General features: G+C 44.1%; 1 protein-coding gene across 1 annotated transcript; it reads right to left on the bottom strand.

Annotated features, from left to right (window-relative positions):
* Positions 1-3,007: 3,007 nt before the first annotated feature.
* HTR1E (5-hydroxytryptamine receptor 1E) lies at positions 3,008-25,885 on the bottom strand. The gene is made up of 2 exons (XM_033143365.1): positions 25,761-25,885; positions 3,008-4,593 (listed from the first exon to the last, which is right to left on the bottom strand). The coding sequence occupies exon 2, from the start codon at positions 4,417-4,419 to the stop codon at positions 3,325-3,327; it is 1,095 nt and encodes a 364-aa protein (XP_032999256.1). The 5' UTR covers positions 4,420-4,593; positions 25,761-25,885; the 3' UTR covers positions 3,008-3,324.
* Between the last annotated feature and the right edge of the window lie 1,767 nt (positions 25,886-27,652).

Here is a 27,652-nt window from a genome sequence, read left to right as displayed (position 1 = left end):
GCGGTTCGAATCCCTGCGATGGGGTGAGCTCCCGTTGCTCAGTCCCAGCTCCTGCCCACCTAGCTGTTCGAAATTACGTCAAAAGTGCAAGTAGATAAATAGGTACCGCTCCGGCGGGAAGGTAAACGGTGTTTCCATGCGCTGCTCTGGTTCACCAGAAGCAGCTTTGTCATGCTGGCCACATGACCCGGAAGCTGTACACCGGCTCCTTCGGCCAGTAATGCGAGATGAGTGCCGCAACCCCAGAGTCAGACACAATTGGACCTAATGGTCAGGGGTCCCTTTACCTTTACCTATCATTACATAATCCAATGCATATTGAATTAGAAGTAACTCCCACTGTGTTGAATGAGGCTCACTGGCAGGTAATATGCATAGCTGTCAACTTTCCCATTTTTTGCGGGAAATTCCCTTATTCCAGCGCCGTTTCCCACTGCAAAAAAAGGGAAGGTTGACAGCTATGGTAATATGCATAGGTTTGCAGCCTCATGGGCCAGGAGAACTCTCCTGTTTAGTTTCTGCTTGTTATGCACCCAATTATGTGCATCTCTTCAAAGGTGTGTCTCTTTAAATTCTAGGATTAAATTATTTTTCCCAGCTTGTTATGGCCTTGCTGGATTTAGTGGGACCATTATTAGGCTTTTGGGACCTGCGGGGTAGAGACAGACTTAGTTATTTGCTCCTTATTATACTGATGCCCCAACTTTCCTCCAAGGAACTCAAGGTTGCATTCATGCTTCTTCTCTTCCCCCATTTGATTCTTGCAACAACCCTGTGAGGTAGGTTCAGCTGAGAGACAGTGACTAGCCCTAGGTTACCCAGTCAACTTCATGACTGAGTGGCGATTTGGACCCTGGTCTTTGAGCGCCTAAGCCAATAATATCCTTTCACCTTACTTCACATTCTTGAAAAGAAGATGTGGAAGTGAAGAGCCTGGGGTGGAGGGGATACTCTTTCCCCAAACAGCTAGAAACTTTTTAGGTTTCTTGTGAACAGTCCTGCATAGCACCTGCAAGACTAACAAATTTCGGCTGCAATCTTGTACCTGCTCATCAGGCCCTTGATATACAGCGGGGTTTATTTCTGTGTAGACAGGGATTTTTTCAGCTGGAACTCACCAGAACTAAGTTCCGGTACCTCTCAGGTGTGTGCCATTGGCATTCTAAGAGAACAAGCGAGGCATTCATGGTGAGTTTTGGCACCTCTTTTTCTAGAAAAATAGCACTGCATGTGAACATGTTGATCAATGTACAGTTATCATGTCCTAAAACTCTCTCCTGCCTGTATAAAGTTTGGTCACAAGGTTGGGACCAAGAGGGAGGGGGGGTCAAAGAGGAACAGGAGGGCTAAGGGCCCCCCCCAAAAAACCTGGGGCCAGTCCGGACAGGAAGTTCCATTGCACAGGTGAAAGTTTTTGCACGAAGAGGCTGACTACCACTACTTTGGATATGACCACATATACAGCATGCCTGTCTGTATAGTTATAATTTTTTAAAGAAATTATAGGGTATTCTCTCTCATAGGCACAGCTGTGCTTTAGAAGTGGGTTCATTTCCGTCCCCTATTTGGTTTGTTAGGGAAAAATTCCAGCCACCACCTTCCCCCACCGCGCAGCCTCCTCGCGGGACTCCCGCGCTGCCAAATGCGGGACCTGGAAGCCTCTTTTCTTCCTTTCCCCCCCCCCCCGACGATGAGCGGGTACCCCTTCACATAAGTCGCACAAGCACCACACAAGCCCTCGCGATAAAGGGCATCCCCAAAATGTTCCGATCTGCGCCCCGAAAACCCTCCGAGAAGCCTCCTGTCAAGCGCTCCTCGTATCGTCCATTTTCTCAATGAACGGCAAGCCGGCCAATCAGGAGCATGCATTCAGCTCAGCCTGCAAAATGGAACGTTCAGGTCAGCTACTATGATTCAATCATCACCTTCACGCTTGACTGAACACTAAGTGGGTTTTGACAGGCTCCCTGCTGGGAGAACAATGGAATCGAAACTAAAATGTAACCAGTTGAGGAAACTATTAATTATAACTTGCAACAATGTATCAAATGGACAATTTAGACGCTGGGTGGCCCCATTTTGACAGCTCGAAATATTTATTATTGTAAAAATCCACAACTCCTGAACGCAGTGTCCGATTTGCCTGGTTCGGGTGTCTATTTGCTCCTTGTAAAATAACCTTTCTAACCCCTCGGTCCCCGCCATCCTCCGATCATCGGAAGTATATTATTTCGATACTGCATAATTTTTGGACTCTCCACTCAGTGGCTTTCATAATCCCCTAAGCAGCGAGTCACGTCCGCAGGAGGAGATGCCCCCTCCCGATAATCCAGTCAAGCACCCATCCATCAGCTACCATGGCAGCAGACATCCTCCTAGGAGCTTTCTATTGTCCTGACGCAGAAGAAACCTTCAATGTGTATTGCACCCACCCTGGATCCATTCACCGGTTCCTGCCATCCTTCCTGATATGCAAAACTTGTTTTTCCCCTATGTAAATTTTACTGTAACCTCCTCTCTCCCCTCCCATCTCTGACGTTTCTGTGATGTATTTCGCTATGTATTCTGGGCTATCGCGGGAACTTTTAAAAGTCCAGGACACCCTTTGTTCGGGGTTCGGATCCTCCTGAACCTTGTTGCGCAATAAACTCCTTTGCTTTTGCTCCAATCTCCGGCTGGTCTCCATTGCCTCCGCAGCGAACCACGGGCTTCCTCCGTAGGACCGGGAGCTGAGCCTTCTCGACCCGGTAATTTCCGTAACAGGTTCTTGGTGTGTGTGTATAGATACACATGCCATGGCATGTCAGCCAATATTTACAGGGAGAGGCACCAGATCACATTCACGCTGCGTTATTTTGAGCAAGAACGAGGAGTGGGTCTGTGTACTAGGCCCCCTGTTGTACATAATGGCTGCTATGCTGAAGTGTCAGTGTACCTGGGAGGGGGGGGGATAGGGCTACTCATTTATTAGAAGTGGCAGCAACACAACTTTTGAACGGGGCTCTTTATTTTGCATGTGTCGTCTTAAAAATAAGGGGGGGGGGAAGAGGCCTGTGTAATTAAACGTATTTCAAACTCATAGTATAGAAACTCATATGCTCATGGTACAGAGAGGTAGAAAACAGCAGTACAGATTTACAAGCTAAGGAGCAATTAAGTTAAAAAGACAAGCAAAACAAAGCCCTTTTTTATGAGCAAAAAACCTCCAAGCGAAGCTAATAAATAAATAAACTCAAACAGGTTTCCAGTTTCAGATATCCCCTCCCTCCCCCACAGCTCATATTTAAGGCCAATAAGTCACGTGGTAGCTGTCCATAATCATTTTTAAGACTGTTCCCAACATCTAATGAGTTTTTTAAAGGCAAGTTTAAAATCTTCATTAAAACTAGTGTACAAGAGAGGATTGATAAGAGAATTCACATAACCCAGCCATGTCAGAAAGTGAGCCACTTCCGCCGATACGGTGCTAAGCTGAAGGCCCACAGCGAGCTCCTTGATAAAAAATGGCAGCCAAGACAAAATGAAGGCACCTAAAATGAGGCCCAGGATGCGTGCAGCCTTTCGCTCCCTCACGCTGGAAATCTGTTGACGGTCTCCAACCAAATCCAGGTCGTTGTCAAAGGGAGAAGTCCTCACTGAAGCATGCATTCTATCAAATTCCATGGTCGGGTCTGATGTGGAGAAGTCTGAGACGCAGAAGGTGTGCGTGAGCTTGCAACTCGCAAACGAATTTTGGCTGTCGGTGCTCCTGCTGCTGAGGTGCCGGCTCGACCCTCGTTTTTGGTAAAGGCTCTTTGCCGCATGGTAGATTCTGTAATAGAGAATCAATATGAGGGTCAAAGGGATATAAAACGCCCCAAATGTGGAGTAAATGGTGTAGATGACGTGGTTGTGTTGAATCTGACACTCGCTGGAATTGGTGTCGGCGCTGTGGTTTCTCCAAAACAAAGGAGGCATGGAAATGCACGTGGATATTGTCCACACAGTGCCAATCATAACTCCAGCTCTCTTGGCCGTCCTCTTCCTGGCATACTCTATCGCATTTGTAATCGCCCAGTATCGATCCAGCGCGATGACGCAAAGGTGAAGGATCGAGCATGTGCAGCAGGTCATGTCTATGCTCAGCCATATCTCGCACAGGAAGTATCCCAAAGTCCATCTTTCCATCACGATGTATGTGATACTCAAAGGCATGACCAAAACAGCCACAAGCAGGTCCGTAACAGCCAGCGAGCATATCAAGTAGTTGGCAGGCTGGCGCAGCTTCTTCGTCAGGCAGATTGCCGAAATGACGGAAGAGTTCAGCAGCATTGTCAAGGTTGTAATTATGGACAGAGACACGGTAATAAGCATGTTTTCGGCGACAGTTTTGGATCGGACAGCCACGTCAGCTTCTGGTGTGAAGTTGGTGTGGTTCATCTTTTCAGACCAATACAAACTGCTCGGTGCCTCCTAGGTGCTGTTAGTGCCAAGCTTTAAAGTTCCTCCATTCTGGAAGATCACCAAGGATACTTCGGAGTTGGAATACAAAATCCTAATGTCACATTTCTTCCCAGATCTGGTTTGCTTTCTCCTCCAGTTTGCTGCTTGCTCCTGGAAGATAAAAGGATGTTTCTTAATAGCAGATCTTCCAAATTTATTGGTTTATTTATAAAGTATTAAAGATGGCTTTTCTTTATTTGTTTTAAAGAATACCCAAAGCACTTAAAAAAAAATGCAATATTTAAAACAAGATACAAATTGAACACCCAGACTAAATTATGAAACAACCAAAGACCTCATTAGGGACCCACTGCAGAAGGCTTGGTGGAACAGAAAGGATTGCTTAGGCACCTACAATTAAGGAGTGATGCAAACAGGTGGGATTCTGTAAGTAGCACATTTCACAACCGGGGTGCCACAACAGAGAAGGCACTGCTTCACGCATCTGCAGAACAAACTATGCATGATGACAAACCATTAATAGGGATTCCAAAAATAATAAAATAAAATGGGAAGCTTCTCCTAAAAACTTTAGGTTGTGTCTGCATTTAGAGATTTCTGCAAGTAAGTTCTGTCTCAGATTAATCTGATGTTTAATACATTCATAGCAGAGTCAAATCTGAACTTCATTCTTCACGGCTACACAAAATCTGTGGTATTACAAGCAAATTAATTGACTTACTTCAAGAGGTAAAATGTTTCAGGAAAGCCATACTTAAGCTAAAGCACGCTAGCTTTTCATAGCATTTTTTCACATTCAGGTGTCAATCTTTTGAACATAATAAGATGCTGTCAAGCAAAGGTTTAATGATTTTTCATCTCAAAAATTTATTTTTATGTACACAGCCCATCCCTGTTTTCAGAGCTTATGAGGTGTGCTCTAATTATTACGAACATGCCATGTATCCCACTGATTAAGTCTTTGCAGAACACACAGCCATATGTACGTTTTTTGCCTGTGACTTTGCTGCTTTCCTTGTTGGATGCAGACCACTGCTGTGAGAGTTCACTAACAAGCACTAAAGCTTTAATCGTGTTCTTAGAACTATTCTTTCACTAACTATTGGTCTTTGTACATGACTTTGGATGATCATTTGTAACAAGATGTTTAGACTTTCAGCTTCTTTATAGCTTGAGATATAGGAACCTGTTGGGCTGCAAGAGAAATGAAAGGCCAGCTTGTGGAGAGTCTCATTTATGTTAGAAAGGTCTTCCTGATGTTAAGTCAGGATCTCCTTTCTTGCAATCTGAAGCCGTTGGTTCGGGTCCTACCCTTCAGAGCAGGAAAAAAACAAGCTTGCACCATCTTCCATGTGATAGCCATTTCATAGAATCATAGAGTTGGAAGAGACCACAAGGGCCATCCAGTCCAATCCCCTGCCAAGCAGGAAACACCAGATATTTAGATATCTGAATGTCACTATATTATTATATTAATAACAACATGCTTCATGTGAAGGAAATAATTATATCAGGCTTTGCACAACTGTGTGGTTAGGGGGTGAAGGTACGAAGACAGGCAGCTCCTGAAGGCCAAAAAGCACAATGAGGCCAGGACGCATCACCTGACTTGTTCTGGCCTATAGCTGCTAGGAGATTTCATTGATGGTCAGGCAGACCTGCAGTGCCTGAGCTAGATACTGGTGGTGCATGGACTGAATTTCCACCTGACAACTTCTATGCTCCGGGGTCAGGGCACGCCCATGTCCTGATACATGGCTATATTTCTATAGGTTGTGGATTCAGCTATTCCCCCAAAGAAAGGTTCCATGCAACAAGCATTCAAAGCGAAATGGAGCAAACCTCAAGAACGCCCCAAGGAGCGTACTGTTTAAAAAAGAAGCCTCTGAGATTCATTGAAGTTCAGCACATTCAGAATCATTCTGCTTTCCCCCCCAGGGAAGCACTGTCTTTAGGAAGCACCACATTTTATAAATAAAAAGGATAAATTGCATTTGACAAAGTGTGGGAATGTTTGAATGTGCAGAGGGTCAGACCTTAAATCAGAGAGTTGCTTGTAGTCTACCCATAAACCAGGAAGCACTGAATTTTTTTCATTATAAGGAGTCAAACATGAAATGGATCGTTTGTGTACTTTAAGTAATAGTTCATCCTAAAGAAAAGCAATAAGGCTTTCTTCCCTGCAAATGTTCTAGAACCCTACTATTTTGTATTTTACAACAGTATATTGGAATTTACACTTTCTAGGGGTTAGTTCCCATCCAAAGGAACATATTCTGGTCACATGAGGAGGAGGAGGAGGAGTTTGTATTTGATATCCCGCTTTATCACTATCCAAAGGAGTCTCAAAGTGGCTAACATTCTCCCTTCCCTTCCTCCCCCACAACAAACACTCTGTGAGGTGAGTGGGGCTGAGAAACTTCAAAGAAGTGTGACTAGCCCAAGGTCACCCAGCAGCTGCATGTGGAGGAGCGGAGACGCGAACTCCGTTCACCAGATTACGAGTCTACCGCTCTTAACCACTATACCATATTTCACAGGAAGAACAGCAGGGAGAATCAGCTTGACTGCTTACTTTTCTGTGACTCACCAGTGATAGGCTGCAGGAATCATTTTAAAAAGGTGGGACCTCAGTCTTCCAAATTATTCATTAATGGTGTTTTTTCTCTGAATCTATATACTGATAAAATGGAATTGTGCCTCTGAACAGGTGTAGAGTGCTTTTCGCCTACCTATGAGTTGTTAGAACAACACTTATATATCTGGGGTCATGGGACAAGGCTTCCAGCTCAGAGGGCATAGATTCCTAGCACTGAATATTTTACACATTGAGCACTACTGAGATCTGGAAAAGGAAAACAAGGTAGCATGATGGTCACACATCATTCCCCTGTGTGTTTTATGTAATTGATATAGGTGAACCATTCCAGCTGGTAGGCTAATATGGATCTTGTACAGACAAATGAATATATTACTTACGTGCCCACTTTTCTAAGTATTTGCTTTAAACATGTAATTCTGGATTTGTAGGAGGAAAGCAAGTATTGCATGAGTTATGCAGCTGTGCTTTTAAGTTCAGGATCTTTTTAAAACACCAAATGACAGTGTGGGGGCCTAATTCAGACAGGGAGTCTAGTGTGGGTGGCAGGATGGGGTTTAATCATTTGTACCCTGCTATGATCCCAATCTGGATTGCATTCCCACACCTACAATCTGCATTGGGGGGAAAATCTCATTTACTTGAATGCCACCCTCTTCATCCCACATAAGGAACTCCTAGTCTGGACCGGGCCCCCACAGTGGCAATTTGTGTGTGTGTGTGTCTGTGTGGTTTTTTTTAAGCATGCATTTGAAGGCATGGCTAACATAATGTTTAGTTACTCTTTGTAAACCAATTTGAGGTCTTTTTTTTTACAGTTTTGTGAAATAAATAAAAAGACTTACGGGTCTTCTCTTCTGTTGTTCAAATTGGACTTTCCTTCATTGCTGCCCTGTAGATGTTGTTGAACTACAACTCCCATCACCCCGACCATTGAACACAATGGGCTGCGGCTGATGGGAGTTGTAGTCCCAAAACCTGAAGGCCACCGGATTGCAGAAGGCTGCTTCAAGTATTGATTTGGGTTGCTCTCCATGGTCCTGAACTACTTGATCTTGCAACAAACTCCTTTTTAACTTGGATTTTATCAAGTTCTTTAATTGGCTATGGGTTGTGCTAAGTAGCTCCTTGTGTGCTTCCACAATGGGACTTCTACCCTTCTTCTTCCCCTTTGCAGCCCCTACATCTGTTCTGGGGGTTCCACCAAACCTCTAGAGCAGATTTGAGGACCACATGAGGCATGCATGTGGAGAGGACAGGGCAGAAGTTCTGTTGTGCAAACAGAAGTCTTTTCACTTACACAATTACTTAGGTGAATACCATCTATGTTTCTCAGATCTGACCTACATTTCCTAAACAAATTTCCCATGCTCTGTCTCCCACACTATTTAAATCTCACGCTTAAAAATCTTGCTGCTGTCTGTTCTTCTAAAATCTATACCCATATTTTGAATAAAATCAAAGAACTGAATGAGAAGTATGCAGTAAATGAGGCAAAAAATAAAGAAATTGGAACCAACTTCTGCCTCGTCACCTAACAGTAGCATTATAATTATTTAAATACTCAGATCTAGAGCTCTATGAGTTCTATTGCACACAAACACACAGAGTTCTCATTCATAAAAAGCATTCCACGCTTATTTCTGACATATTCAGTTTTGAGGGAAATAATTAACCCAGAGCTAATTGTACCAAATTTGTTCAAGGTACCCACACTGAAAAACACACTGTTTTTCATTAGTCAATATTTACATCTTGGTTATGATTTTTCTGTTAAAAGGGGTCTTCTGGCTTCTGCTTTCTATATGCATTGATTTTATTTACAACATGTTATTCTGTCTTTCAAAAAAGAACCAAGTCAAGACAGCTTGATTCGTGAACTGAATCCTTGCTTGTTGCATCAGAATGTGAAATTATGTGGCAAAAATTAGCATGAGCAGCCCAAAAGCTGAGGAGGAGGAGGTGGGAGGCGGGATACCCCAGACAGTATTAGCAGCTGTGGAATGTAGCTGCAGAGATTCTGCACTTTGTATTGTATGCACTACCAAGTCAATGCCTGACACAGTTATGTATGACATCACTGATCAGCTGACTGAGGGTTAGGTGGGGGTCTTCTTCCTATCTCCCTTCCCAGCAGGAACTCAGCTCTCACAAAGTGCTATAAGATGTGTGGCAGGAAACGATTAAAAACATTTGCTGTGGTTATGCTTCCTAGCAGCTTAAATGACTCTTAAAAATAGACATATTTATATACAAAGACATTCATCCATAGTTATGAGCTATGATTGTTAAATGGAATGTCCACATTCAAACCTCTGTGTAGCAAGTGCTGAGGCAAATGGTCAGGGGGGTGGCGGCAGTCATAATTTTTATGCCCTGTTTGTGAGCTCTCAGGAGGACCCTACCTCAGTGATAAAGCAAATGCATTGCATAGAGAAGGTTCTTCTAGTTAAAACGATCATGAAATAGGCGATGGGAAGAACCTCTGCTTGAGACTGTGGAGAGCACTGACAATCGGTGTCGACCAGGCTTGGGAACCTTTTGAGAACCAAGGACTGCATTACTCTGGCAGAAAGCTGTCAGAGACTACCGGTATGTTCCAGTAGTGGGCAGGCCTAGCTCCACACTGTCACATGCCCTAAACACCCACACACCCACACACCTCTGTTTCCCATGGAACATGCATACATTTAATTCTTAGTCATTACATTTAATTCTTAGTCATTCTACTGAAGCTTCCCCTTCCATTTTCTGCACTGACTGTTTCCCCGCCCAAAAAAGCTTGTTAAAAAAAACAAAGAACCCTATCCAACAGCCTTTATTTGTCCTAACTGTGCGAAAGGGAGACAGAACTCAGTAATCAAACCAGAGAGGACAAATAAGGGCAAAGCTCAGCTGAACTGTAAGCTCTGCCTTACACAACCTGAAATTTCAGATTGCAGTTGCACCCCCAAAACTGTATGCACACATTTAAAAAAAAAACAAAAACACATGAATTACTTTTTGTGTATTTGCAAGGAACACAAGTTTATTTCTCAGCGGAGACATTTTCAACTCTGCTTTCACAATATTGCAGCATGTCTTCCCACAGAGGCAGTTTCAAAACTGCCTTGAGGGTGGTTGTGTGTGTGTGTGTGTGTGTGTGTATAACCCACCTTGGGAAGGCATTAATATAACCCACCTTGGGAAGGCTAGTCATTAGAAATTTTGGAAATGAATACCTAAAAGGTATTTGCCTGAGATTAAGCCCTATGGAATTTGGGACTTACTTCACAGTGAACATGCCTAGGATCATGCTATTTATCACCATCAAACTGAATGGGGCAATGGCCTTTCTTTGGATTTGATTTAGACTCTAAATGGCTCGAGGTAGGGGATGGGATCTCTGTATGCCCAGAATCTATTTTGAATGCCTTGGAAGATGTGAACCAATAGGAAACCCCATCTGAAGTTTCACAGAGGACATCTTTGGACCACCCCAGAATATCTACAGCCAACCTCTTCCACCAAACATTGTTTCAGCACTGGCAATTCTCTCTTCAGAAATTAATGACTGTACTCAGAGAAATGGCACGGATGAGCAGAACAGCATAAAACTAAGACAAGCAGAAACTGTAGCCTCAAACTTTCTCTTGTTACGGCAAATTTCAGTGCAAGAGCACTCACAGCCAGCACAGATCAATGAGCAGGCTCGTCGGTAAGATGGCACAATCTGTACAGTCACTTTTCCTAGAAGCGCTTAATTTTTTGAAAAGCGCAGCAACCTTTAGCCACAACCACCTCTAGCAAGTTAAACATTATGAATCATCCTTTTAATATGGTGCAAACAAGCAAATAAATCATGGGCATGGTCTTTACGGCCGAAAGCAACTTGCTGCAATAATAAGCCCTTCTGGAAACAGTTAATCTTCCAAGCTGCAAGGTCCACTTTGTCAACCACACAGTTCCCAAATATCAGCTTACCTGAGCCTTCACTTTGGAGGCTGAGCTAAAAGTTGTGTGTGTTACAATGAAGGAAGTGAAGAAGAAAGAATAACTGTGTTCACAATGGCTTAAACGGCCATTAAAGGGGGAGTCTTTAGAGACTGACTAGGTGAGGAGGACTGGGAATTGTATTAACTTGTTAATTTATGCCTATTAAACCCAGAGATGTACATTTTCCAGTGCTGCTCCACCTATGCCTACTCAGAAGCAAGTTCCATGGAGATTAATGGGATTTACTGCCAGGTAAGTGGGTTCAGATTTTTAGCCTATGGTCCATTAAGTGAGAATTAATGGGGCATAATGTGCTTAACTTGGGCAGAATATTGCCTTTGTTGTTGTTTTTAATGCTTGTTTGAGCATTTTGAGCATATGTATGACAGCTATGCAATACAGTAGTGCTGATGCAAAAATTTAGGTACTTCCAAAAGTTGTAACATGTTGGTGGATGGATAAGTTCCCAACCCAACACCTCTTGGTGCAGTTTTCTTTTTTTTGGGGGGGGGGGGAGGAAACAAACAATCCAGGCCCCAGTCTGCTTCTGTTATAAAATTTTTATAACTGCCCTGTTCAAAGATCAGAAGCTTGTTGTTTTCTTTCAGTAAAAAGAAATAGAACTGGATAAGCTGGGACTATGGCTGTGTACACACCTGAGTGTTGATGCACAAATGGGTTACAAAGATCCCATTTTTCCATGTGTGCTTTCATGCACGTCCATCCACACATAAACACTGAACTCTGTCTCAATCTTTTCCATCCATGCTGATAGGCTGTATCTGTACTGTTGTCCCCATCCCTAAATTAGAACTCCTTAACCTACCTTGATTCCCAGAAACCTAAGGTCCATTGCAGGCATACATTTGTTTATCTGTGTGCACAGCTATTTTCTTTAAAAAATGTTTGACACAAAAGTCTTCTGATACAAGTTGCCGGGACGGATGGGGGATGGACGGGACGGGACGGGACAGGTTAAAAATGTGTGTGTGTCCTGCTCAGCCTGGCCAGTAGCCCGACCTTCCTGAGTACTGGAAATGCTCAGATCTACTGTGTGTGCACACGTGTGCCACAACTACTGCCCCGAATCCAATAATCTTCCTCGATATGCCACATCACTTCAGCCCTCTTCTGTATATTATGAGTCCCCTCCTTTTTTAGTCGAAATTTTCTTAGACATGCTAAATGTCATCTCCAAGAATGCAGAAACTGAGCAAGTCCGTTTTTGCAGCCCATTATCTCACCAGTCAAAGAATGCCAAAGAGTAGGTTGTTTGTAGGACAGTGACTCTGTGCCCCAAGGAAAAGCAAGTTGTCTTATTAGTGCTGGATACATGCTGCACATTGGGCTTGTGGGGGTTAGTGAATCACATCTCTCAGCTGTGAAATGTCACAGGAACATGTGCTTTGAAACCAAACCTCACACTCTGGCCTTAAAATAAGACTAAAGTTCTCTCAATGACCAAGTTCCCAAGGGACCCCCCCCCCCCATTTTTTAAAAAAATTTTGCCTAGCAAACCATTCTGCATTCACAGGTAGGGTTGCCAGGCCTGCTTCCAAAAAATAGTGGACAAGTGGGGGGGCGGGTTTAAATCAGAAAAACTGATTGAGTATGCTGAAATGGCGAAGCTAACTAGAAAACTTAGAGATACGGACAATGGAAACTTTAAAAAAGACTGGGAACCATTTATGTTGTATTTACAGAAACACTGTAAAGAAGTCGACTCACTAGCAGGGTTTGAGTAAACACTTACTATTAACAAAACAAATATAGAGATAAAGAATTTTGATAGCTAAAAACTGGAAGACAGAAGAATTACCAATGATTGAAGAATGGCAGATGAAAATGATGGACTATATGGAGATTGCTGAGATGACCGGGAAACTTCGTGACCAGAGGGACGACGCGGTGGAAGAAGATTGGAAGAAATTTAAATTGTATTAAAAAAATTATTGTATGATTGATAATTAGATATAACTAGGAAGGAAGGCTAGACTGTAGATTTAGAGTAAGGTTAAGTGTTTAAGATAGATGAATATGAGTTAAGAAAAATAGTTAAGATTAAATAATTAGGTCAGGTATGTCCAACAGGTAGATCGTGATCTACCAGTAGATCGCTGGACATCTGTGGTAGATCACTGGTAGATCATTGGCTCCCCCCAAATAAGCTGAACAACTGTGGCTCCCCTAAAAAAAGCCCAACATTTTACCTCCTCCCTGAAAAAACCCCAAAAGGGGGTAGATCACTGCCACTTTTTTTTTTTTAAACACCTCTGTGAGTAGATCACAGTCTCTTGGGAGTTGGCCACCCCTGAATTAGGTAATTTTTATAGTAAATAAGATTTTGCAAGATGTTTAGAAATTACTAAAGATGATAGACAAGGAATGCGGGAATAGGAGATAGGAGGAAGTCTGTATACAATGTGAGGGACAATTATTAGGTACAAGTAATAAGATTTTTATGTTTATGTTTTTGTTTTTGATGTTGTTATAGTTAGGTTTTTATTGTAGGTTTGATTCAATGTGATTCAATGTGATGATCATGCTGGATTATGTTGTATTTGTTTTATAAAATTTAATAAATATATTAAAAAAATTAACAAAACAAACATAGAGATAAAGATATAATAATAGGAAAATAACAAAGTGTAAGGGGCAATTTGAAAACAATTATGGTACAAAAATGATAAGAATATAACAACATTCAATTTACAGAATGCAATATTAAGGTATAATAAAATAAGCAGGAGAAGTTAATGTGTAAAGAACCAGAAGAGGAAGTTGAGGGAAGTCATGGGAGGTGGGGTGGGGGAGTTTGGGAACTGTCTTCTTTTTCTTTGACATAATATTATTGTGATGAATATAAAACTGTAAAACTTAATAAAAATTATTTATTTTTAAAAAGGAGAGATAAGTACTGTAATCAGTAGCCCAAGGCAGCTACCGTGCAAACACAGTATAGTATTGCAGCCTAAAGCAGGGGCGGAGCAAGGGGGCGGGGGGGCGGGTTGAAGCGCCCACTTTGCTTCCTTTTTTCTCCCCTTTCGGAGGCAGGAGCCGCCGCCTGGCATCCCTGGGGGTGGGGCGGCGCGCTGTGCATGTGCGTCATGACGTCATGATGCACGCACACGCCGCGATGCCCCGCCCCCAGGGGTGCCTCTTGGCTTACCGCCCCGGGCAGCCAAGGGGCTAGAAACGCTCCTGGCCTAAAGATGTTTTATAAAATGGATTCTTGTTCGTTTCCTAGCAGTGGGCAATTCTTTCCTCAATGAATATAAAAATTTGAATGTGCTGCCTTCCTGCATTGCATTGTTTCCTTACCTTCATTAAACTTCTTTTTTAAAATTTTTAGAAAGGGCTTTCACCAGGGATGCTATAACAAGACCATCTTGGTATTAGCTGACTGAAAAGCAGAAGAAAAGGCAGGTTCTTCAGCATGGTGTGTATTTTGCCTCTCTAGTGCCTCAGAGGCCTTCTGCAATTCAGCCAGGTGTGGAAAGCTATTCTTAGCAGGACTCCCCTGATTTGCGTGGTCACAGGTATCCAACCTGGGAAGGTGAAGCCAGCCCGAACTACCAGGAGCTGCTCTGGGATGTAGGCGGCTGCGCGCGACCACGCAAAATGCGCACCCCATTTGATGTGGGGAATGGTCATTGCAACCATCCAGACTTTCAGCTATTAAGCCTGCTTTGTCAGCAAAATACACATTCTCAAGGATTGCACAATAAGTGTGAAAAATGGAGAACCAACCTTGTATAACCCTCTGGGCCAACTGTTGTTGAACTCCAACTCCCAACAGCCCCAGGTAGCATGCCAATGGTCAAGCATGATGGGAGTTGGAGTTCAACAACATCTGGGGCGCATCCTGAGTTAACACATGTATGCCAGATGTTTCTCCTGAGAAATCACCATCTCAAGTCACTGCTGCTTTCACCAACTGGTGAGCTCTCCTCACCCCTGACTGACTCTTTCAGACCCAACTGCTGTAAGGAGGAGCAGCAGAACTGTCTGCTCTGGCATTGATGATATCAACTAGACCAGGCTTCCTCAACCTCGGCCCTCCAGATGTTTTGAGACTACAATTCCCATCATCCCTGACCATTGGTCCTGCTAGCTAGGGATCATGGGAGTTGTAGGCCAAAAACATCTGGAGGGCCGAGTTTGAGGAAGCCTAAACTAGACCCCAACTAGCACAAGTGACAAGAAACCAACACATTCCCAATAGGCCTCGGAAGGCTGAGGCTCCACTCTGTAAGGTCAGCAAGCTCTGGCTATGTTGAAGCCACTCCCAGGAAATGTCAGGTCACCAGGCTATTTCTCAGGGACCCCCAGGGCCTGTTTTTGAACTGTGAGCAGCCTGTTCTCATCCCAGCTGGTTATTATAAGAACCTTATAAGCCTAACAATTTGGAGCCCGAGTTTGTTCTTCCCTCCTTTGGCTCCATACTAGACATGGATTCTATCGCTCAGTTATAGCCCCTGAATTTCAACTAATATTAAGGAGATACACAGCTGGGAAGACTGATTTCAATGAATATAGAAAAATTATCAATTGCATGAGTTAAATTAATTAGTTCTCCTGTGTAATCGAGCTCTAAAAAAAAGCAATGCCAGAACAAAAGAAATGTTTAAAGGCAGCTAAGGCTAACATTGTGAGTGGTGGAATACCTTTTCTTCCTTTAATGAAAAGTTCTTGCCCCTGAGACTTTCTTTTTAACACCAGTGCTCGCCTCAGTTATATACTTCTTCAATAATATTGCTGCCTTGAAAAAAGGTTACATTAATGCCATCATTTCCTCATAGTGATGTGACAAAGTAAAGAAAATTGTCTTGTTGCCTTGAGGCTTTTTGTATTTCAGGTTGTCAGACTCTGGATGATGTTTCACACAGATTTCAGCAGCTGGAGATTCCTAATAATAAGCTCAAGTTACTAAATGTCAGCCCCTTTCTCTCTGCGTGTGATTTAGCAGGGAGAGGAAGGGGAAGAAACATTCCACAGGAGGAAAGCATCGTGACAGCTGACACTTAAATCTTCTGTTTAGACAGTCAAATTGAAGTGTGCTGAGTGGCCTTCAGTGTTGAATCTTAAGCAAAATGGTAGCCAAGGTGGAATATAATTTCCATCACTGTAGGCTATAATTCCCGTTATCCTTGACCATTTGCCATGCTGGATGGAGTTGTAATCCAACAACATCTGGAGATCATTGTGCTGGCTACACCTGGGTAGCCAAAAGAAAATTATTTGGATCACAATTGCCACCAGTTATTTTGTGTGGAACCGTGGTTGAGGGGGGAAAAATAATTTCCACACTGTAGACATTAATAACGTGAAGCTTTTGGGGATTGGATGAGAAATGGGGGAGGGAAGGAATAAAAGATGGTTCTCAATTTTCCTGTTTTTAATGCTATAAATCAATCAATCAATCAATCAATCAATCCACTAAACAAAAGTACCAGGGCATAACAATCTGAACTCCTGACCCATCATGCTGCAGTGGGTTTGGATGGGGTGGAGGTGCCTGGTTCTGCCAGACTCCACCATCAGGGCACACTGCTGGTGGCATTGAAGTCCCACCAGTGACAAGCACCTCATTGCGCCTGCCCAAATGGGAGGCAGGTGGCGGTTGCATCCAGTGAGGTTCCCCCTTACAGCAACCAGTGGGAAACCCAGAAATGGGATGTTGGGTGTGTGTGTGTGTGTCAGGAAGGCAGTGTAGCAGAGTCATCCAATGGGTCTGATCTGGGCTTCTTTGCTGTACCAACCTGAGAGCCCGCACAATGAATTGATATTTTCCCCTGCCCCACTCAACGTCCACCCTGAGTGGCACAAACACTGGGGCTGTGGAAGTGAGACCCCCATCAACTCCAACCACTGCCAGCCAGGGATTTGATTTTCGTATACCAGAAGAAGACCCTCTGTCTCCAAGCAAAGTCTAATGGTCAAAACACCTTGGGTATTCCTCACAAAATGAACCACTGCTTTCAAACAACAGCTTATAGCATAGGAAAGTGAAAGGAAACAAAAGAGAGCAACAATAGTAAAGCAGAAGGCAGTAAGAGAGAAAGGGTTGGTTGAAGTAAAGAGGTAAAGGGGTTAAAAAGCATATTTCAGTGGTTCTGAATTCTATGCATAGCTAGAAGGGCTTGAGCCCTTACACTTATACCAAGGGATGCATGCAACATAGCACTAAGTCAGTGAGCCTGCTCATTGATCCGAAGGCTTTTCAAAAACTAGGACATTCATGAGATATGATTGCCATAATTCCTTTGACTTGGCTACCTTCCATTTTCTCTAGGATTAGGATTCAAATTCCAAAGTAGGAGCTGGCCACATTACCAACATGGTTGAATCCTATCAGTCTGTATATATATCTGTTTCGTTTCCTTTGTGGGTTGGCGTCTGTCACTAAACAGCCAAAGCTCCCTCTGCCTTCACCCCTTATATCCTGCTAGCTAATTGTGGTACCGCCTCTTAGATGTCAGGGAACCACTCTGAAGAAATGTCCCCATTTTCTGCCAAAGTAGCGTGCAGAGGTGGTAATTGGTATCCCTCCCGCAGCCATTACAATAATTGGCAGGCAGAGCAGAAATCTCAAATTAGCAAAGTTTATCTAAACAGCTTCTTGTAAGCCTTTCCTCTTGCATCTTTTATGAGTACTTGCCAGTAATCTACTGGCTCACGTCTTCAGGGCAGTGGACATCATAGGAGCCAACTCCTAGGGGCTGATGTCCCTTCGGGGCTCCCAATATAATATTTGAGGGGGCTACCCTCCCCCACAAATTGATGGGCATTGCCATTCAAATGGTGTGCATGTACCGCATCATGTGATTGGTTATGTGGTGCGGGGCTTGCCTACGCCCCCCCCCCCAATATTTTATTCAAATTTGCATCTCTGGTGGCCACTATTTGCCAAATGTCAACAATGTCTGTATGAAAGGTTGGGGCTATCAGGTAGTTCACGGCTCTCTGTTTCTGATGCCTAAAATATGCTTGTAGCCAGAGCTGCTCCTGGGAACACCATTGACGTTATCTTGGGCTCATTAAAATTGTGGAACAAAGACTACTAAAATGGCTATAATACACAAGTCTGTTGGAGCTTGCACTTAGGTAGCTACTTTATACCAAGTAAGACCAACAATTCAACTACTTCAGTGCTGTCTAAACTGATTGGCAACAGTTCTCCAGGTATGAGACACAAAATCTCTCCCAGCCCTACTAGGAGATCTGGCCCTTCTTATATAGTAGTGCAAGGGAATCTCCAGTCTCTGGGCCTAATTTCACCTTCCTGGCTTTCCCATTTGGCCTGTGAGGCTGTTTTGGCCAGGCCAGGCTCACCTGCCCCACACCTGATGTCAGGTATGGAGCAGGTAAAGATGTGGGCAGACCAAAAGAGGGTTTGCAGGCACTGCCAATCAATCAAGCAAGCAAGCAAGCAAGACTACAACGCCCTTGCTTCAACAGTTCCATGGGCCACCAGTCTGTTTCTGACACAATTCAAAGTGCTGGTTATGACCTATAAAGCTCTACATGGCTTATGTCCGAGCTCTCTGAAAGATCATATTCCCTCATATGAACCTGCCCAGATTCTGAAATCTTCAGAGGAGGCCCTTCTCTTGGTTCCACCACCCTCACAGGCATGCTTCATAGGGATGTGGGAGAGGGCCTTTTCAGTGGCTGCCCCCAGACTTCGAAACTCCCTCCCCAGAGAAGCTAGACTGGTCCCCCCAAATCTGGGACCATCACTCGAAAATACGGACACTAGGAGGATCTGTAGTGCCTAGGTTGCCAACATCCTGGTGATTCCACCCCCCCCAAACCAAATGAGCCATTTTCCATCCAAGAAAACAAAATTGGATATAATTATTATAAAACCTTCACTGTCATGCTATTGTCATGTTGATTTATAATCTCTTGAAAGCCTTCAGGTTGCCAAGGCAATCGTAGCTCATATTCCCACGGAAGTTCAGTGTTCTCCTACGAGTGATGATGCCTTTTGTATCACGGGAGTTCAGAGAAGATCTAACAATTTCAGATGAATGGACCCCCCAACTCTTTACATAGAATCATAGAATCTTACGAGTTGGAAGGGATCCAAGGTTCATCTAGTCCAACCCCCCTGCAATGCAGGAATCTCAGCTAAAGCATCTATGACAGACATGTGGATCTTTTGCTTAATCAGTCAATTAATGTGTCCATTTCAAAGAAAAAGCAGCCGCAAACCACCCTTCATGCTGCAGAATATTAATAGGTCCTGTAGGAAGGTGACCTTGCTCTTCTCTGGTCCTCCAGCCTTAGAATAACCTTGCGTTGCTCAAGAAACCACCACCATGGTTGCTTCTGCCAGTTCTGTGAGCTCACCATGTCTTGGGCTTGGTTTGTCCTCACAGACCCTGAGGATCTCTAATATTTACTGCTGCAAATCTGGGGTGGGGAGCAAGAGAGGGCAGGTGCTCCGGGTGACAGGGCAATGGTGGTATCAAACTGCATCCTGCCCTGGCAATGCAGCAGCAGGGACCACATCGCAAGGGGTGCTGGCAGCCCCATGTTGGCATTCCCAGTACTGAGCTGGGAAATGGTTCATTTCTCCCTTCTCCGCTATTGATATTATTGTTTCACCAAGCAGGTTTAGAGAATTAGTTTGAAACAGGGCTTATTGACACCTCGGTTTGCCCCCACTGCTTTCCCCAGGGGAAACCAGATTTTTAGTGCTAAATCGGATCAAACAACAATTGGGTTTTACACAGTTTGCCAATTTATCTCTAAAGACCAGGTTTTCCAGGGGGAAGAGGTAGGACAGAGGCAAAACTGCTTGGACCTGTGCATGGAGAGTGCAGAGCAAGAAGAAGAAGAAGAAGAAGAAGAAGAAGAAGAAGAAGAAGAAGAAGAAGAAGAAGAGTTTGGATTTGATATCCCGCTTTTCACTACCCAAAGGAGTCTCAAAGCGGCTAACATTCTCCTTTCCCTTCCTCCCCCACAACAAACACTCTGTGAGGTGAGTGGGGCTGAGAGACTTCAAAGAAGTGTGACTAGCCCAAGGTCACCCAGCAGCTGCATGTGGAGAAGCAGAGACGCAAACCCGGTTCACCAGATTACGAGTCTACCACTCTTAACCACTACACCACACTGGCTCTGAGAAAACTGCTCAGATCTGTACTTTCTAAGCATGGGACATGGGACAAGTGTGGACAAGCCCCCAGCAGTCATTTATTCTGTATTTTATGGCTTTATGATATTTTAATTACTTTTTTTGTACATAGCTTTTTTAAATAAAATGTTTCAGTGGTTTATAATTATTCATTTAAACAAACTAATTAATATTTGTTGTGCCACTGCTGTTAACAAAGGCTACATTTAATGACTGAAGTATTAAAACCACAAGCTAATACAACAGTTTTTTTTTGTAAACTGCCCCGAGTCGAGTTTTCACTTTTGAATACTCAAAAGTGGGACAGAAGTATTACAATAGTATTGAATAATAGTACTGAAGTATTATAAAAGTATTGAATAATCCAAATAAAAATACTAGAATCGAGAGCCATACCCACTTATGGCCAAATGGTATGCGTCAAATAGAAGACATGAGACCTCCAACCTAAACTGGGGTCACAGCAAGGGGGAAAGGGTTAAAGTCACCTGTCCTGTATAATACAGGATTGTCCTTATTTCAATGTAAAATGCTACATCATTTACAGAAACAGTTTTGTCCTGTATTTAAGGTCTTCTCTCTCTCCATCTTCCTCCCCCCCCCCATGCTAAATTAGGGATCCTCTCCAAATGCATGTGTTTGAAAGGGTGTGTGAAAGGTCATGCATTTAAGCTCTGGATAACCAAGCATGGACAGATTTACAAATTCATGCGTATGCATGTGCATGTGTGACAAATTCTAGAGGGGCCATTCTGTTCGGCTGCAATAGATTGTAATAGATTGCTTTGAAGTTACTTCAGCAGCAGATGGGGGGGGGGAACAGCCCCCGCACTGTCTTGTACAGAACAAAGGTGGCAACCCTATCAGGGACCAAATCCAGTTTACGTTCCTATGCTTGCAGCTTACTTAAAAAAAAAATCGTGCTAACTGCATGGCTAGCTTTGCAATTACTTATATGGTTTGTGTGCAGAACTGAGAGTTCTTGGACCTTATTTCCTGAACTAAAAGAGCCCCCTTCATATATATATAGTTATCTTTTACACTGTTTCAGTGTATTGAACCACCAGACCCTTCAAGTGTCCCTATTTTCCAGGGACAATCCTGGATTTACAGAAGCCGTCCCAGTTTCTGATTTGACCCCGGAATGGAATGTCCTGCTTTTCCTTAGGACATCCCTATTTTCATCGGAGACATGTTGGAGGGTATGGAAGATATAGAATATTAAGATGCAGCAAGAGCATTTTGGATTTTCCTTGGTGCTTAGTATTCTGCTCTTCGTCTATAGAAGAAGAAGAGGAGTCCGGATTTGATATCCTGCTTTATCACTACCCGAAGCAGTCTCAAAGTGGCTACCATTCTCCTTTCCCTTCCTCCCCCACAACAAACACTCTGTGAGGTGAGTGGGGCTGAGAGACTTCAGAGAAGTGTGACTAGCCCAAGGTCACCCAGCAGCTGCATGTGGAGGAGCGGAGACGCGAACCCGGTTCCCCAGATAACGAGTCTACCACTCTTAAGCACTACACCACACTATTCGTCTATGAAAAACTGTAGTTGTTTTCCAAGGAGCTGTTTTGTAAGTGCTTACATTATTTTCTTTCGATGACAAAAGAAACCTCTACGAAGCTAATGCAACACTCAGTGTGAAAGGTAGAAGACTTTGAGAAATGAATAGGCACAAAACAACTACATGTGGGATGGTGAAAGTAATACTTGGAAGCGCCTGCAAGAAGAATTTACCACTGGGGAACTTTTAAAATGGCAGGATAATTCCACATGTTCGTTGAGACGAATGCAGAAAATATTTGGATGCTGAAGAAATCATACTTACCGAAACTAAATTGATGGGATTTACTTGACAAAAATAGGTCATTTTAAAAGTGGGGGGAATCACACCTCAGGTTCTCCTTTAGTTTAAAAGCTATAAGTTTACTTTGCCTCGACATCTTCAGGGAGAGCTGAACGCATTATTATGAAGCTCCGCGACCCCAGAAAAATGAAACAGATGGAAATGCATGCAGCTTACTCTGGGAGTTACTACACCGTGTGGATAATAATAATAATAATAATATCTTTATTGTCATTGTACAACCTGTGTACAATTAAATTAAACGAGCCTCCCCCCCCAAAACACTCAATCTCTTATCAAACAACACAAGGTATGTAGCTGCCAGTGATAAAATGATTTTTAAAAGTGCTGCCACTGCTGGTGGTAAATAAATTAGAACCCATTGCACAGCTGATGGTTTAAAAATATCTTCATAGTCTCCAGCAGAGAGGCTTCTTATGATAATTTATGTTTAGGAGACATTTATATTAAAAAAACAACAACTTTGTGTCTGCTCACTAATTTTGCAGCTGCCATCACTGGCATAATTTTTATCCAGAGTCTCTTATTTATATGTCATGCCTCTGCCTATACAGACTGCAGGACACTGAAGATTAACATGTTTATTGTGGCAGAAGGTTTTATAGACTAGAAGTCTTCTTGATCAGAAATAGGAAATGTTACCTTCAGCTGGCACTCATGCACACACACACACACACACACCTCTCTCTCTATATATATTTTAACTCTTATAGAGTAACAGAACAGTCCTAAACATGTCTACTCATAAGTAAGTCCCACTGTATTCAGTAGGGGCCTACACCCAGGTAATTGAGATTAGGATTGCAGCCTTAGTTATGTAGCACCAGCAGACTAGGCAAGATTCTGGCGTCTCCATTAACTAAGATGAAGTTTGGGCTGAAAAGAGTGACTTCTTCCTCCACCCCATGCAGTTCTGCAGTGCAGTGAATGAAACTAGCATCTGCAAAACACTAGAACCACCTTCTCAGCATCCATAACCTTAAAGCTGAATGCCTGCCTGCTGCCTCACTTGGCTAAGGCTGGAACCCTGCCAACACCCACACTGCAGAAGTGCTCCTTGGAGAAGCTGAGGAGTGTCTGAATGTTCTTGCTGACAGCTTAGTCCCTAGTGGTGACGACAGTCAGACTTTCATGTTCTGTCCATGGGAAACCAAACTACCAGGAATGGTGGGCTAGCATGCCCATAAGAAATATTGCACATTCACAGGGGATGGTTCCTAGGTAAGTGACCTGTATCGTTGATCCAGGCAGCCTTTTTGTGATATGATACAGGAACATTTTCAAATGCATGCTTCATACTGACAAGGTTAGAAATCAACCTAAATTCAATGATATGCTTCACTTTGCCAACCTGGAAGAAATCCTGAATGCTACCTTGCTCAATCCTTGGCAGGAGCATCTTGGCCCCGATCCAGTTGTTGCCATGTGCAATAATGAGTGGAACTATAAGGGGAGCTGTATCTTAATCTTCTTCTTCAAAAAAGACACTTCTGGACAGGGCCCGCATGAACATCTGAATATAAATGTACATCTATCTGCACATTTCAGTCTGCAGCTAACCACTGGGTCAGTCATTCTTTCGAAGACCAGCCAACCTTGCAGGGTTGTTGTGAGAAGACAGTAGGCTTCTTGGAGCAAAGTGGGGTATCAGCATAAACATATATAAAATAAATACATTCCCAGTGATTCGTCAGAGGTTTGTGTAGGGATTTTCTGAACCCTGGTATCCCATGTCCCAGTTCAATGCTGTTAACCGCTACACCACGTTGGTTCTCCCAAAGGAACACAGGATACTGCCTTACACACGGGTCTGTCCAGCTCAGTACTGTTTTCACTGATTCGCAGCAGCTTTCCAGGATTTCAGAATGGAGCACTCCCAGTTCTACTTCGGATTGAACCTGGGACGTTCTGCACACAAATGAGATGCTCTATCGCTAAACTAGAGAAAAACTGATATTCACACCTCACAATCCTGAGACATCGCCTTAGATTCCAGTGGGACTTCCTGCAGGTACAATTTGCCTTCCTAGTTAGATGGACCGCTGCACAATAGGACGAGGGAGGTGCTATACACAAACAGTGATGCTGACTGATTTGTACACAAAGCAAGTCATGTCCAAGGAGATATTTGAAAGAACAACAGAAGTTGGGAAAAGACTTGTGCTGGTGCTTCAATGTAATCTATAAACTGCCCCCTCCCATCAATAAGTGAATGAAACTTTGAAGAAGTCCCACTGGCTCCTCCACAGTAGCATAATTCTCTTCTGGCAATATCTAAAGGAGGTGACGGATGCTCCACTCTTGACTAGGCACTTTGTAGCACTGCTGGCTGAAATGGACAAGTTGTTGCTTTTGATTGCTTCCTGGCCCAGTGACTCAGCTGTGAGAACACAGAGGACCCTACCCCCACCCCAATTTGTATTACGTTCAGCTTCCTTTTGGCCAGAAAGATAATACAGTAAATCCCAGTCTCCTTTGAATGACGTTTCCCTGTTACGTTCAACGAACGCAATCCCCATCACAGAATTTAACGGCGACAACAACAACAACAACAACAACCACCATGACAGTGAAGTGGTACATTTAGGTCATCTTAGACTCTGGACTTAAAGGTCTTCGAACCCTCCTGCCCAATCCTCTTTCCAAAGGAATTATGCATACCCACACTGACTTCAAAACTGTGGTAATATGCCAGCGTTGCTGGGTTTGGAGGCCCTCCCGCCCATTTCACTGCATGGGAGCCCAAGTCCTTCCTTTAATGGCCACACTAACTCAGTGAACAGAGTCATCGAATCATGGAGCTGGAAGAGACCTTGGGAGGCCATCCAGCCCAACCCCAGGGCTCACCTGCAATGCAGGATGCAGCCGCAGCATCTCTGAGAGCTAGTTTTCTAGCCCCTCTTTAAATATATTTGGGAGGAAGGCGGGATAGCAATTTAATATAAATAAACAAATACAATCCTGAAGGGATGCCTACCACCTTCCAACGCAGCCTGGCCCATTGTGAAACACACTTAGGAAGCTTCCCCTATTGCTGAGAGCCAAAACTCTGCTGCCCTGCCTGCCTGCTTATGCAGAACCCTTTCCTCCACTTCCACGGGCTCTTCCCCATTCCTGCTTTCGAAAGGTGGCTTTTCTGAATTGCAGCCACCAGCTGCGGAGCTTGTGGCCCTGCAGAGGATGGTGGACTGGTCAATGGTCGGATATGATGGGAACTGTAGTCCAGCAACATTTGGAGTCCAGCAACACAGGTTTCCCCAGCCTTCGTGCACACATGAGAGTCAAGGACCTGCTTTGCTTTAAATAATAATAATAATAATAAATAAAATAAAATAAAATAAATCTGCTCATGCTCCAAGTCAGGGGAAGCAACCGATCTTGGAGGACGGGAAACCTCGGTCCTACCTCGGCCAAAGTCAGAAATCCCTCGATTGGGTCGGGAACTTGTATGACAGGATGAGGCACACGTTGTGGACAGCCAGTGTGTACGGGGTCCAAAGCACTTCGCCCCCCCCCTCATTAAACACTATATTGCAGAAAGAAGAGAGCGGCCGGGGCAGGATTTGAACCGCGAGCCGGTGGGGGTGGGGTGGGGACGGCTGCTTAGCTCATAGCTCTCGCAACCCGATCCTATGCATGCTTCCCGCCCCCCTTGCTTGCTTAGGACGGACTCCTGGTGAGAGCGCCTTGAGGACTAGCCCTTCCCCAAGTCGCCTCCTTGTGCCACTCACCTTGGGAAGTCCGCCTTTGGCACTCTGGGCGCTCCGGGTGGCGACGCGACCCGGGATCCGGAGCGCGGCTGGAAAGTCACCTCCTCCTCGCCATCGCCTTCTTGCCCGCTTTCAGATCCCAATTTGCCGCCGCCTCCCGGACCCGTCCAGGGTGTGGAGCCCGCCTCCGCCTGTTGCGGGCAACCTTTCGAAATCCGCTTTGGGTCGGGGAGAAGAGAGACAGCGAGAGAGGGGCGCTGCGAGGCGAGAGTGAAAACCTGGCGCGGGACTAGCCGACGGAGAAGGAAAGGGAGGCGGAGTAAGAAGTAGCCGGCGAGGCAGGTGCAGGATCGCAGGAGGAGGAGGACGGAGAAGACGCTCCTCGCTCCGAGGATGCCTCCTCCTTGGGCTGTTTTATATGGCCAGGGAAAACTGTGCCCAGGAAAGTCTGGGCCAGTTGCAGCCGGCGGGCGCTAGGGGACAGCACTTTCCACTGAATGCCGCCGCAGACGGGAAGACTAGACGGTATGGCTCATTTCATGGGGGGGGGGGGGGACATGATTGGAGACCCCCTCCAGAAGACCTCGTAAGAGGAGTGGAACTCACTCACCTTGCATTGAAGTCCATGGCAGCGCTTCCTGTGGTGTCAACTGATCAGTACTTGCTGCCCCAGGTTCCTCCTGTGCCGTGAACTGCCTTGGATTTGAGCAAAAGGGGATGCGGAGGAGGTCCCTCTTTTGCCACGTGTTGATCGGTTCTGTCCTCGGCTAGAAGCTAGAACACATTCAAATTGCATAAATATTTACTACTTTACGGTTAGTTCCCTCCTTCTCCTGCAAAAGCAGGTTTGGCAACTGTGCATTACTCTATGTTTGGAAAGAAAATTAGATGTTATCTCTCTCTCTCTTTCTCTCTGTGCATTCCCTATGCCTATAAATTGGCCGGGGGAAAGCTGCATTGCCTATCATGTGCGCTTGATTTAAAAACTGCTGTCTTCCATTTGCTCACCTTATCAACATTCACAGACTAGACAACATTTATAGCAGCATGAAACACTCACAGTGCCATGTTGGATGCAAATAGTGCCCTTGCAAATTTGGATTCTTACGCTTTTTCATTATTGCCTCAGTGGCGAACTCCAGTTCCTAAATGCAAAATCATTTTGAACCCATAGTCTCCAAAGCAATCCTGCACAGTCATTATCCTTGGGGGCAAGAATGCTAACAAAAGCAAAGGAACAGAACATGTGACATCTACCCAATAATGACCATAAATTTCTCAGTTCCATTCCAAAATGCCAGAGGTACAGAATGCAGATTCTATTCTGCCCTAACAATCTGGCTCCAATCGCAAGAAGGTAGTGAATAATAATAATAAAGTGTCCAAGCATTTTACTCATTTTTATTAATAAACTTCAATTAGATGTTTGGCCCTGTGTTCCTTAAGGGAAGATTTTCAGATCTGTGTTGTTATACAGAGTCTAGTGTATCAGATAACAGAATTATATAATGGAAACTTATAGCACAGAGCCAGAAAAATGAAGAGCATTGCTCAGTGTCAAAGCACATGCTTTGCACAACAGTTATCTCAGAATCAATCTCTGGCTTCAATATTTGAAGAGCAGCTGCCAGTCAGTGTAGACAGCATTGAGCTAGATGTAACTTAAAATGCAGTGTGTGTGTGTGTGTGTGTGTGTGAGAATAATCATACTGTGTTTTGAGCCACTAATGTGTACATAGTTTAAGCCATAGTTTGTCAGTTTTAAACTATGGTTTAATCCAGGCTTACCCTAAACTCGGCCCTCCAGATGTTTTGGGACTACAACTCCCCTCATCCCTAGCTAACAGGACCAGTGGTCAGGGATGATGGGAATTGTAGTCCCAAAACATCTGGAGGGCCGAGTTTGGGGATGC

This window comes from Lacerta agilis, chromosome 3, assembly GCF_009819535.1.
Source record: "Lacerta agilis isolate rLacAgi1 chromosome 3, rLacAgi1.pri, whole genome shotgun sequence".
Taxonomy (NCBI): domain Eukaryota; kingdom Metazoa; phylum Chordata; class Lepidosauria; order Squamata; family Lacertidae; genus Lacerta; species Lacerta agilis.
The sequence above is the reverse complement of the archived record's forward strand: the minus strand, read 5'-3'. Positions and strand labels throughout refer to the sequence as shown.

Bases quoted from the DNA above. Each gene is read 5' to 3' on its own strand.
- HTR1E (XM_033143365.1), bottom strand. From the start codon at position 4,419: ATGAACCACACCAACTTCACACCAGAAGCTGACGTGGCTGTCCGATCC.